General features: G+C 39.7%; 1 protein-coding gene across 1 annotated transcript; it reads right to left on the bottom strand.

The window, feature by feature from the left end:
- Window positions 1-294: 294 nt before the first annotated feature.
- On the bottom strand, window positions 295-13917 carry LOC134855313 (uncharacterized). The gene is made up of 2 exons (XM_063871809.1): window positions 12665-13917; window positions 295-992 (listed from the first exon to the last, which is right to left on the bottom strand). The coding sequence occupies exons 1-2, from the start codon at window positions 13713-13715 to the stop codon at window positions 427-429; spliced, it is 1617 nt and encodes a 538-aa protein (XP_063727879.1). The 5' UTR covers window positions 13716-13917; the 3' UTR covers window positions 295-426.
- Window positions 13918-14171: the final 254 nt, after the last annotated feature.

The raw sequence follows: 14171 nt of genomic DNA, 5'->3' as shown, positions 1-14171 counted from the left end.
TGCTATGTTGGACAAACTGTTCATGACTCATCCACCGGGCTTCAACCACCAGGATTTTCAATAAACAAAACTTTTTAACTTTTTCGAGGAACGCGATTCTAAAACGCGTCTTAGAATTGTTAACCAATTTCATCCTCAAGATGTTTGAAGCGAGAAATCAAAAATTTTAAAACTGTGTCAGGATGAAGTCTGTCAATATAAGCTTCCCGAGTTGTATCTAATTCAACTTGACATACTTATAATCGGCTTAGTTACCGCGCGATACAAAAAACACTTGTGAAAAAGCGAGGTGATTTGAGAAGAAAGTTAAGTGATAGTTACAAAGTACAATTTATAAAAGTAGATGCTATATCTTTGATATCATTATTTACATACAGAGACTTCTCAACTAGTGTAGTTGAATGTTGTGGTCCAGACTGTTCCGGGTTATTCAGGATGAGCTGCTTCCAGCTTTTGGACCAACCTGGGAAAATTCTTATCATACTTACTGTTGGTAGAGAGATCGAAATAAAATTTGCCTGCCAGATACATTCCAAGTTTCCCTTTGGGCTCGCAGTTCTCCTGTACGCGAAGATAGACTATGTTCTTTGAGTCAGTGTACTGGGCATACTCGAACTCCAACATGCAATTTTTGCTTTTTGCATACGCGTCCGAATAACAGCAAATAACACAACTAGCATTGTCCACTGCTTGCGCCATTTCTTCAACAAGACCCTGACCTGTGTGCATTTTATCCTCGTCTATCCAGATTTCGACTTTGATCTTTTTGCGAAGATCTGCCACCATTTTTTTCACGACGGCTTTCTCGTTGTGCGAATAACTAATCATTATATGCTTTTTCGGGCTGTTTTCCATCAAATCTTCTGGATTGACCAAATTCATTTTTGAACAGTCAAGATCATCTCCACCATCAGTGTTCATCTTTGTTGTTATGTTACGAAGTGATAGGGGAATGTCGTCAGCTTTATCTGGGGATAACTTTTCAGCTTCATCTGATAATAGTTTGAAATGAATGAACTTATAAACCATCGTCAAACAAACTTGCGTTTGATTATCGAAAAGAAACTATTGGCTAGAAGCGTCGTGTTTCTGATACTTTTGAGTACAGTGAAAGATCGAAAGGACCCGGGTTGATCGACATACACCGAAGTTGCTTATCATACAGTTTCATACATGAAGTGTATGGAAAAATGTTTGTCATACAATTTTCATACAATTTCATAAAATGGTTGAAAAAAGATTTTAACTAGTTTCTGCGGCTTTTGATTCTAATAAAAACAGTCTGGTGAGGAAAAAACCGAGATTTTATTTTTTGAAAGAAATGTTTATTACACAACTCCCATTTGAAAATGCCCCTAAAATTTTTTTGAGTTTTTTTCAACAGCAAACTAGTTTAACACACAAACAAACATTTTCTAAAACTCTCTTTTATTGCATGCAAAATTTAATTTTTTGTGTGCATAACGTAATCCTGGATACAGAAAAGCTGTTTTTTCCGTATATTTGGAAATTATTTTTTCAAAAAGGCTCAAAACGCCTCCTTCTTTTGTATGGCATGTTACTTTCATTATATCATTTGTGAGAGACAGCTTTAAAACAATTCAGGTCGTTTTGTATGAATTGTAAATGCAAGACCGTCCATCCTTTGGTGCTTCGAGTAAGCCAAAGTCTTTGTCACTTGCGTTCGGTGACGAACCCAACCCAAAGTTTTCAGAAATAAAATAAGAAAAAAAAAATCAAATTTTCGGTTTATGGAAAAATACTTATCATACGGTTTTCATTTATAGAAAAAGGTTTATTTCATTCATTTTTCTGTACGTGTGGCATTGTATGGAATTGTATGGAATTGTATGGTAAGAAGTTTTGGTCAACCCCGGACCTTTGCGCCCAAGGTGAATCGGAGGCGACGCGAGGATCCAGACCAAAGAGGAGATGGTGCGACCAAGAAACAAAATTTTGCAACCTTCATGGCCGATGGGGAGACGGCGTTCGTTTCCAGACCAAGGCGGTGATGGCATGAGCAAGAGAAAATTTCTAGCAGCTTTCGCAATTAATGTGGAGACGACACGACTTTCGCGACCGAGGTGGAGAAGGAGTGACTTTCGCGACCAAGGCAAGACGAGTTTTTCAGAGCAAGACGGAGACTGCGCGACTTTCCAGACGGCTGGTCGCGCAGTCGTGTGGAAAGTCGCGCAGTCTCTGTCTTTAATTGTTCGCGAAATAAACGCCGTCTCCAACTCTGATCTGGAAAGTGGCCCCTTCTCACCCCAATCACAAAAACCGCTAAAACTTTTCCCTGGTTGCGCTGACTCTACGTGTTGGTCTTTAAAGTCACGCAATCTCCGCCTCAGCCGTGTCTCCACGTCTCCACCTTTGCGACGACTCCACCTCAGCCGCAAAAACCACGCGAACTTTGTTCTTGATCGCGCCAAATACACCTTACTCGCGTTCCAGGCGACTGCGTTCCAAGCGACTGCGTGGAGTCGGCGCGATTAATGTGGAGTCGGCAGGACTTCCGCCACCATGCGGAGTCGGCCAATATGGAGTCGACGTTCCAGACGGCTGCGTGGAGTCGGCGCGATTAATGTGGAGTCGGCAGGACTTCCGCCACCATGTGGAGACGGGGAGACTTTCGCGACCACGGCGGAAGTGGCGCAAACAAGAAAATACTTCTCGCGGTTTCCAAGACAAATGTGGAGACATTATAATTTTGCGACAGAGGAAGAAACAGCGTAATTTCCGCAACCAAGGTGGAAATGGCGCAATTTTTCAGAGCAAGACGGAGACTGCGAGAGTTTCAAGATGACTGCACGACCCAGAATAGGTGTCTCGCTGCTTTTGCGACCGAGGTGGACACGGCACAACCTTCCAGGTCAAGGCGGAACGGCGCGACAATTGCAACCATACGTAGCGACTAAGAAAAAAAAGTTCGCGCGGTTTTCGCGACCCAGGTGGAGACGGAGCAGCATTCCAGATCAAATCAAGGTGAAACGGTGCGCCATTTTGCGACCAAGTTAGAGACGGCGCAACTTTCGCGACCGATGCGGAGATGGTGCGACCAAGAAAAATTGTCTGGCGGCTTTTGTGACAGACGTGAAGACGGTCCGAATTTCCAGACCAAGGCGGAGATGGCGCGACTAAGAGACAATTCCTGGCAATCCTCGCGGCCAACGTGAAGACGGTGTGACTTTCAAGAATATGGTGGTAGACGGCACCTTTTGCAATCGAGGTTGAGACGGTGCAACTAATTGCGACTAAAGTGTATTTGGCGCGATCAAGAACAAAGTTCGCGTGGTTTTTGCGGCTGAGGTAGAGACGTCGCAAACGTGGAGACGTGGAGACGCGGCTGAGGTGGAGATTGCGTGACTTTAAAGACCAACACGTGGAGTCGGCGCAACCAGGAAAAAGTTTTAGCGGTTTTTTTGATTGAGGTGAGAAGGGGCGACTTTCCAGATTAGAGTTGGAGACGGCGTTTATTTCGCGAACAATTAAAGATTGCGCGACTTTTGCGACCAAGGTGTAGTTGATGCGACTTTCACGACCAAGGAGGAGACGTCGCGACCACGAAAAAAGTTATCATAGTTTTCGTGAACTAGGCCGAGACCGCACGACTTTCGCGACCAATCAGAGACGGAGGAGAAAGGCAAGGCGGAGACGGCGCGGATTTCCAGACCAAGGGAGAATCTGCACGACCAAGAGACAATTCCTTGCAATCTTTGCGACCAACGTGGAGACGGCGCGACTCTCACGACCAAGGCGGAGACGGCGCGTCCAAGAAACAATTCGTCCAGACCTTCGCGAACAAGGTAGTGACGACGGCGACTTTCTAGACCTAGGCGGAGACAGCACAAAATTCAGACCAAGGCCGAGATGGCGCGACCCAGAAAAATCGTCTTTCAAATTTTGGACCGAGTTGAAATGTTGCAACTACCGGTATCAAGGTGGAGACGGCTCGGGTATTGCGACCGAAGTGGAGACGACTTGATCTTCGCGACAAAGGTGGGGACGGTGCGACTTCTGCGTCAAGGTGGAAACGGCTGAACACAGAAAGTCTTTTGGTCTACTTCTGCCACCGAGGTTGAGACTGCGCATTTTCCTGACCGACGTGGAAACGGCACGACTCTCGCGATTGAAATTAATACAGCTCGACTTTCGCGACCAAGATGTAGACGGTGCAACTTTCATAGTCGCGACGAAAAGTTGAAACTGGAAAGGCTGGAGATAACTTCGCGCCGTGGGTTGCGCCGCATACCGATTTACACTCAAATTTCAAGGTCGCGCTGAGAGTTTGTGTCTGGAAAGTCTCGAAATGGGTCGCGCGTGGGTCGCGATAATTTAGACATACCAAAATTTGGTCGCGGATGTCTGGACATGGGTCGCGAAAGTCCGGATATGGGTCTCGAAACGTTTGACTTGGGTCTCGAATGTCTGGAAATTCCAAAATTCGGTCGCGAAAGTCTGGGCATAAAGTCACGAAAGTGTAGTAAATGTGTGTCCAGACTTTCGCGACCAAATTTTGGAATATCCAGTTTTTTTTGCGAACCATGTTCAGTCTTTTACGAAAAATTTTTGATATTTCCAGACTACCACAACCCGCGTCAGATTTCGGCTTTTCAGATTCAAATTCTTGGCTTGTCTATGCGATTTGGGTCTAAATCCAGATGCGGGGCAATCCACAGAGTCTAGAGATGAGTTTGGAAAATCTAGACTTATGTCGCTCCGTGGGTCGCGATAGTCTGGCATGAACAAAACTTGTTGCGAAAGTCTGGAAAAAATCTGTCCAGATTTTTGCAACCAAAAATTTGTATGTCTAGATTTTGCAACTCATGTTTGGAACTTTGCGACCAAATTTGGATGCATTCAGACCACCGCAACCCACGGAGCGACACATCTCAGGACTTTCCAGCCTCAAACTTTCGGCGCGACAATGTAACATGGGTTTAAATCAGGGATGCGACGCGACTCACAAAGTCTTGACATGAGTTTGGGACCTCGACCCTTGAAGGCAACACAATCGTTTTATGACATTCCAAAAAATATCAATTAAACATATCAAAGCTCTTTAAGGCCCTGAATGTTGCGACTGTCATTTAAGTGATCTCTATTAGTTGTTGAATTAAAAAACTTCTTAAATCAAAAATTATGTACCGCAAACATCACACGCACTTGCCAAAACTTGAATAATAGAAGTAATATCATAAATTGAAGTTTGCCACAAAAAAATTGGGAAGGATAATTTGGATGATGCGGATGATTTGCCACGTATAAAATTTACGATTCAAACTTATCGAAAAGTTATAAGAGCAGCTGGTATCCTCATTTTAATCTATTCAATAAAATTGCCTGGCATAAAATTCAAGATCGATACCAATCCGCTGTCAGCTTTTTAAGAAATTGTTCTAAATTTGAAAAACAAACACTTCAGATATACAATTTCCTTAGTTTTTTCGAAAGTCGGACAACAAGCTTTATAACAAAAATAGTATCATTACTACGAAACTTTTTATGAAAGCATTTTGTTGTCAACAGCTGGTTCTTTATATTTTTGTGATTTGGATTAACGTGGAAATTCAAAAAAAAACAATTAACACATATTTAACTCAGTCAAAAAAAAACATTGCTGCTAAATTTGTATAACATTAGTAAACTAGTAAAAAACAATTTTTCAATATATTGAGAATGAGTAATACTAGTTCTTAAGGCTAAAAATTGGAAATGAAAACGTTATCGCTTTACAAACTATACATTATTGCTAAACAGTGTATTGAATATAATGTTTCGATATTTATCATTGAGTTTAGTTGAAAAGTTTGACTAGCATGTTCACAAAAAATTTTGAAAAACTCCATTCCTCAAAGTTTAATTATGCTTAATTTTCAATTAAGATTTGACGTTAATTTTCTTTTTTTCTTCTTTGTCTTTTGAAGGGAAAATTAGTAATGAGTTTTTCTTCATCTTAGCAGTCTTTTAAGCTCTGGTTGAGAACGATGAAAGATTCAATTAAATCACGTCAATTCAAAGAAACTAAATTGCAGCAATTAAAACAAGACTGCTCGTATCAGGGCAAAGCCCTGAATGTTCCGACTGCCGTTTAAGGTTTATGATGCAGTAATAACTTTCAAAAATTAAATGAAATAAAACGAAATGAAATTTTTTTTCGAAAATTAGAAATTTTTTTTCGAAAATCATCCCCCCACAAGCCATATAAAGTACAAAATGATAATTTTCGCTCCTTGTAACAAATTAATTGTGACAAATAAGCTTCTTTCAACCAATTTGGAACGATTTATAAGACGGAATAACTCTCCGCATACGCGTTAATAGCGCGAAATATATCGCGCGTTAATTGTTCCAAATTGGCCAAAATGGCAATCTTTAAACCCCCGTAACTTTACGAAAAATGATCACAGGTAAGATATCTTTTCAAATTTGAGCTCAGGACAACAATACCTTCCGAATGATATAAGAAATTCCGTCGAAAAAGGCTAGTTAAAAAGTCGAAAACTGTCTGAAGAAAAAAAAACCACCCCGAGCACAAATATTCCGTTACTTTCGTATCGAAAGAGTCGGAACAAAAATCGCCGCCCATATTTCATAAGCAAAATGAGCTGACAGAGCAATAAAGAACGCTAATTTTCAAAACTGTTAGTTTTTGAGTCTTGAACGCTTCTAATGAAAAGCAAGAGAACCGCATCATTATCACAATTCTTAACTAGAAAACTTGTATCAAACTTTGGAGTCATCAAAAATTGCCGGCCTCACAACTTCCAGTTTTTAAGCAGTACAGGACTAATCGTTTATCAAGGCGAGGCCCTGCCGCTTTCGATTGCACAATAATTTTAGTTAATTGATTTTTTGGTCGAATAATTGACAAAATAGTGAAAAAATTACTTTTTTCTTCATTTTATCTCCCCACCTGCTATGTAAATTACCAAAGTTGTGTTTAGCGTCTTTTATTGTATCATAATGATTAAATTGTTGACGTCAATCATATTTGGAACACATTAATTTGCCATTTACACGTGTTCTAAGAAGGCAAAACATCGCGCAGTAAGTATCCCAGTTTGACCAAATTTGCATTTTTCTAACCCAAAAAAAAGTAAGAGAAAAGTAATCACAGCAGAAACAGTTTTTGAAATTTGAGAACAAAATCTCTCAGACGGTATTTAAAAAATTCAAAACTACTTTGTCAAGAAGTCGAAAATTGATTGAATAAGAAAACACCGCAAATACCCCGCACTTTCTTCTGAATTGCGAAAAAAAAATGTTACATGTAAATTGTGCAAAAAAACTTCATAAAACGCCACATTCACCAGACTGACAACACCATATACACCAACGGCCCCAAAAATTGAGGATGAGATCCACAAGGAAACAAACAGAAATAAAGAAGAACGGATCAAACATGAGAACAAAAAAAGTGAGAGCAAGGGGTTATTATGAGGCTCGATTCCGTGGGATGAGGAAGATATCAAAGCCAATTACTACAGTTACCTTAGCTCGAGCGAAGAAGTGAAAAGACATTTTCGGCAAAGGCAACCGAACACCGATTTACGAACGATAACGACTAGAGACCTGTGCACACAGCTAGAAATATTGTTCATCACGGAAAAATTATAGCATTTTAACGATACAACTTTATCTTCAGAATTCGGAAAAACAATCAAAAAGAAAATAAATCTGGTGGCGAAAAAATCTGGTGGGATTTTTTTAACCAATATCTAGAAACAAAGGAGTATGATGCAAAAACCTTTGGACTGGGGTTGGCATTGGAGTAATACGCCTCAGAAGCTTAGATACCGCTTTCTTTTGCATCAAATTTCTTGAATATTTTCGGGGAAATGTATTCCACTAAAATTTGGAGCTACTTTTGCAATTTTCGTTGGTTGAACATTTTAAAAAGTACTCTCTATACAGCCTTTCTTTTAAAATAATTACTGATCATCCAGCTCTTTCAAGCCCATTGAACTCATCGGAGAAATAAAAGGCGGTACAATGGTGATTAACCAGATCGATTGGTAGATTATGACCATATATAAAAATACAATTTTAATATGAAACAATTAGCAGCAACAAACATGGTTCTAATTGACTACATCTCTCAAAACCCAGTCAGCTCGGCGCTACCAGCAAGCAATTATGACCCGAATTTGGTAAAAGGTGCACTTTCATTTCAAAGCTGGAAAATTTAGACAACTGCGTGCTCAACGAATTGGCGAATAGGATTCAAGCATCGGAGTATTTGATTGAAACGTAGAGAAAGCAGTAAATAAATTGACTGTCCAAAACACTTTTATAGTCAAAAATGATATTGGATTCAAACACTACAGCAAAGACAGATAACAAAATCAGAAGGAAAAGAAAACAATTGGTGTGCTTACCAATCAGGGACAAAACGACGAAAAAAGAGAACACAAAACAGCCCAGTGGAACAAAAAAACTCCCCAAAAAGAAATGAAGATTTGTTAGACTACAAACCAGGGGGACTTCCCACAATTATAATCAGAGAGGTGGCAAAAGACGGTGGCGTGTCACGGAGCCGAATACCCAGATAGCCGAAAAATAAATTCGTTCCCGGATAGCCGAAAAATAAATTCGTTCCCGGATAGCCGAAATTTTGGATCTACTTAACAATTACCCCCTACCCATTTCTTATTAATAGGGGGGGATTCGAGATTCGTTACTAGGTACCATAGGGGGCGACAGTAGTTAAAGAGATCCTACGAAATTACTTAAAAACATTGTTTTATTTTATATGGGGTACCCCCTATCTCTACCCCCCAACCATACACTTAGTCCTATCTTTTTTCCTTCCCACTCCCTTCCCCTCCTCCCAATTACCCCCACTTTCCCCCGGCAAAAAAAATGAACGCATTAAAAAACCGGACAAATGTTTTAAAAAAAACAGGCCAAAACCCCGTTTTTGGGTTTTTTTTGAAAAAAATTTGTCCAAAAAATTGCTTTTTTTTCAGCGCGCGCTCCCCTTTAAAGTTAGCATATACTAAAATATTTTAGGGTTTGTCGGCCGAAAACGGATATAATAAAACATACCAAAGAGGGACCCTTTGGTTGGTGAGGGGGTCGAATCCCTGTTGTAGTCAGACTTTTGTAGTTAATTAATTCAATGAGAGTTAAAAAAAATTAGCGAATCACTTAAAAATGTTCAGAATTTTGTAAGCTAACAGGCTGCAAAATTTTGAGGCATTTTCTGTCCAATCAAAATGCGTCTCAAGAGTTTTCTGGTTTAATTTAACTAAAACCGGAGGTATTTAGTTTTTTCGGCTATCCGGGAATGCGGCTCCGTGGGTACGCACCCAAAAGACATCGTGGCAAGAGTGGAAAGACGCTGAACAGAAAAAAACGACAGGGGATAAAACAATGAAACCAGTATGAAGACAAGTTGCATTACATCACATCTCGGGGAAAACCATCTGGCTATCAGAACAACAATTCCGATCAAGAATCACTTGGGCGGAATTTGAAACAAAAATTGCATATCCGACGGAATATCCACGTGGCAAAGTCCGAAAGGTGGATACTATAATGACATCGCAACAAGATGGGGACAAATAGGACAAGGTAATTCATCAAATAACAGGTGCACCACGCAGAAGCAAAAACAAAAAGATCGTATTCGATCCAGGTTCTCGGACCCCCAGAGAGAACAAACTGCACAAGAGTAACATGTCGAGTTCCGAGTAGAGATATCAAAACAAAGACACTTGAACCCAAAACAATGCCAACTGGTCAGAAAAAAAAACAAAAAGTGAACACTAATTGATACCAAACTGGTAAATTTGGGATCTTATACCAAATGAGCCCAAAAAAAAAGTCTCCCGAAAGAACACAAAACTGGTAGAGGCACGTCAACTGTTGCCTGCAATAGATCATGAAATTCCATCATGTCATTGGCAACAAACACGGGGACCTTGATCGAAAAAAGTACACTCTCAAATAGAATAAAGCTACAACGAATGTTATGACATCGCTTTATAATGACGGCTACACGATAGGATTAAAATAACTGATCGCTGATACATTTCAAGATAGAAAACAATTGAGAGGCTGCCAAAAAGTCATACAGCACATATTTCTACAACATCAGAAAAAAAACCGAGCGTCCGGGACGACGGTTCAGTGATCGATGCGGCGTTGGATATCGTGAACAGTATATGATGTCCCCGTAACTTGGGCGGAATTTGAGGATGTTACGGGGACATCTGTCCCAATTCTGTAGCAATGGGACAGAATTGAGGGTGTAATCAAGTTTATGCAACTATATTTTCAAAAGTTACGTCATGGGTAATGAAGATCGACCCAAATAATAGACTATAGAGGATTACTTCAGACGTGGCGGAGCTCTCTGGATTACCCCAAGTGCCGGCACAAAACTCCACATGCTGGCACAAAATTTAAAAATCACGTGGGGAGACAACCTAACACGAGTCTATCAAATCTAGCAAGCGAAACCACACAGTTTGAGGTGAGACAACGTTAAATTGACTGCAGTTCCAGACTAGAAGTGCCTATAGAGACCACTGCTAACCCAGAACAAATGCACGATCTAAACTTCTGATAAGAGGACGCGGAATCGAGCTTCGCGGGATAGCCATCGCAAGATTGTCAAGTTGGATACGTATCAAAATGAGGACTAAAGTTGGAGAAAAAGATATATTAATTTTAACAACAGAATTTTAAGGGGTCAGAAAAAAACCGGACAAAAACCTAAGGAAGCGTTTAACACAGATGGTCAAGAAAACAATAAGTGTAGCACAAGAAGTTAAGGAACCAACCACTTTTCAGAAAAATGCGAAAAAAGTCGGAAAAACAAATTGTTACGTACACGGCGTGGGTAGAAAAATTTGGTAAATAATCGTTTCGACATAGGAGTAGCGGCTTTGCATTCATACCCAAAAATCTGCACCAATTTAGACAGAACAATTAAGCGACTTAGTGGCATACAAGTCAGCTCGACACAAGAGCTACCGATCTGGCGTTAGGGCTCTCCGTTAGTGATGGTGCTCAGCTATCATGCGATTGCTGGGTCAAATCGTACATGCGCTGCAATTTGCAAGGGGGGTCCTTTTAGTGAAACATAGGTTAATGGGCGCTGTCTACCCGAATAATTCACTTTCGATTTAGGCCCTGCGTTGGTTGCCTAAGAAGAACCTGGAAGCCTCAGCACACCTAATGGTTGAGGAACAATCAGAGGGACCATTTGTTGAAAAGAAGAGAACGAAAAATAACAACATGAGAAGGCACGACGGGGAAGCACCAACAGGCCTCAAGGAACTAGTAATGCCCACCAGCTCATGGATACAAGAAGGCGAAACAAAATAGGTCGGAGGGAGCTAACCAACCGATTCAGGATTCCAGTATGGGAAAATCACCCAGGAATTAAAGAACAAACAAGACAACGATAAAGAGTAAAATCCAATTACACGTCAAAAGAACGGGCGGCGTACCAAAACCTAGAGGGATAGTTTCAACCTTACCCAATTTTCAGAACTCAGATATGCAACCCTTTTTTGACCATAACGAAAATTAAAAATGAGGTTACAACAAAGCCGACACTAACAGAAAAGGCATCATCACTAATCGAGCTGATGGAATCTATGGCTAATCAAATACAGGAAAAGGGTGCAGATTATATTAAAGCATGCCTGGAGTTCCTGATAATTTTGGGGAAGAGGAATCAAGGCTCAAATTAAGGGAGACAAAGTAATCGAATTGTCAACAGGAAACGAATAATCAAGCATATAAGAAAACAGGACAATGGAAAAGTCGAGCTGCAAAAACAAGACTGAATGAGAGAAAAAACAAACAGGCGACAACCCAAAAACAACAATAAGGCAGAGCAAACAACACAACCAACGCCTAGAATGAACTGAACTAAAGACGACCTGAGAAAAAAACGAAAATGAGAATATAACCAGAAGGCCCAAATACTTAAAGAGCGGAGAATTGGGAGGAAAACGAGGAGTATTCTTCATAGTAAGTGAGAAAAAAAAACTCAAACTACACACACTCTTTGAAATTTTGAGCGTAACCGTGGGAGTGTTAAGCGTCCAGTTAAATATTTCCAAATTTTTATTTAAATCCTTACGTTACATTTGTTTGCCGACTTTGCGCTAAATATAATGCATTTTGCTTGTATACATCCCAAGTAAATTTTTGATTTAAAACTTGAAGTCCAGCGTTGATGTTCAAAGTATTGAGGTGACCTTCACGGCAGAAGTGAAGATATAAAGAGCTATGTCTTGAACTTATGTCTCATGTCTAAGGTTTAAACAGAAGATAACTTGTGAAAGACCTTATTCGGTTAGCCATATAATATTCTTGATTATAACGGAGATTAGGTTTAGGGGAGAACAGCTTTATAATAGATAACTTGTAAAATGGAATTTTCCTCATACGACTGTCATTTTTAAAACTGTAACTGTCAAATGGACAACCAACAAAATTGTTTGCAAGTGGATATCCAATAGGTTTTTTGTCAGATTTTTGAGCTAAGTTTCTTAGCAGTTTTCTATACACAGGAGTTTATACTGTGAAAAATAAAACACTAGCTAGAAAACTGTTATTTTAATTGTGTTATAAATCCTTTTGACCAAAACAAAAACCATTGAGCTTTGATGGAGAAAAAGGAAAATATCCTTGCTACCTTTTAGTTGTGGAATCTGCAGCAACCTGCCTGATATGTCTCTGATTTCATCTATTGGGTGCTTGCTAAACTTCATTAGCAACTCCGGGAAATCAATCAACTCGTTGCCGATTCTATGTTGACTCATTCGTTCTAGGAGTGTAAGCGCCGCTTTTGAAGCCCTATTAGTAAAGGATTCAGAATCAGAACCAAACGTTTCGGTTCCATATATGCGAAGCAAAATGCATTCGCATTTGGAGATCGCTCCTTGCTTTAATAGCTCAACTGTAATTTGTCTGTTGTATGCCACACACGCCATAGGCCCAAACACTTCGTCAGCTGTGAATTCAAGATTTTGAAGGGTTCCTTGAGTCAATTTTGCTTGCCAATCAGATGGCAAGGTGAATTTAGCTAACAGTTGGTTAACCATGAAATCAATACTTTTTCTGACAGCTGTCACCAAGTCCTGATCTTGTGGAAGACGCCAGTCAAGCACGTAGCAGAAGATCCAGACTGTCAATGCTTTCATCATGACATTTTCTCGACTCAGGAAATCTCTAAGTGTCGCCTGAACCCCAGTGTCGCGAATGGTTGGCTGTGATTCGGGGTAATTTCGAAGGATGTTAAACAATGCTCCTAATATTGATATGGTAACGTCAAGATTTTTTTCTAGGTTTTCTGCTCCTAATATTGATATGGTAACGTCAAGACTTTTTTTTCTGCTTTCTTTTTTTACTGAATTACTTTCGAGGAATTTCACGAATTGGATATGCAGATTTTTTGAAATGATGTTTTTACACAATTCTTTGCTGAAAGCCGTCATGCTTTTGATCATTCCAAGAATTATTTTAGTACTAGCTTTAGCACGAAATTCATTTTGAAACGGTAATAGGCCGATAAAGTCCATGCGAACCATTTCTTTGCAAAAGTCTTGCGCTGATTTGGTAAGCTTTAGATCGTCCCATATTCTGGCCAAAACAATAAACTTATGCAAGACACCAATTTCTGATTGTGCTTCTCTGATTTTAGCAAATGCTTCTTCCGTTTGCTTCAACCAAGAAACATCCGCCATTAAGGTTCTTCAGTTTTCGTTAATTTAAGACGTAACTAATCGAAGTGCATTTAAGACTAACTTACGCAAGAAACTAACACGTGAATAACTTTAAATTTTTTACTTGTCCACTCTTTGCTTTTGATTTCTGAATTTAATCAGGCAAGTTACTTGTTTTTGCTTGTGTTTTGTCTGGCTAGTCCGCATATTAGCTGCTATAGACTTTACTCGTCATAGTTTGAGTTTTGTAACTGGTTTAACAATTCATTTCTCATTCGTTTAGTAGAAAAAAAAAATCAAATTGTTGAGCCATTTTCAAATAAAATTAAGTTTCTAAAAATGCAGCACTGGTTGGTTACTTTAGATTCATCACCAAAAATTAGAATGACTATTTGTTCATTGCAGAAATTGTGATAAAAATAACACATGAACACACTATGAAATTTTGTTTTCCATTAAATACTGGAACCTGATCTA

The sequence above is a fragment of the Symsagittifera roscoffensis genome, chromosome 10 (assembly GCF_963678635.1).
Source record: "Symsagittifera roscoffensis chromosome 10, txSymRosc1.1, whole genome shotgun sequence".
In the NCBI taxonomy this organism is placed as follows: Eukaryota; Metazoa; Xenacoelomorpha; order Acoela; family Convolutidae; genus Symsagittifera; species Symsagittifera roscoffensis.
The sequence above is the reverse complement of the archived record's forward strand: the minus strand, read 5'-3'. Positions and strand labels throughout refer to the sequence as shown.

What these genes read in the sequence shown, in the direction of transcription:
- LOC134855313 (XM_063871809.1), bottom strand. Translation starts at nt 13,715, where the DNA reads ATGGCGGATGTTTCTTGGTTGAAGCAAACGGAAGAAGCATTTGCTAAA. An exon ending in GCAGATTCCACAACTAAAAG is followed by an intron (nt 993 to 12,664) that starts GTAGCAAGGATA and finishes AACTATTATCAG; the next exon opens with ATGAAGCTGAAAAGTTATCC.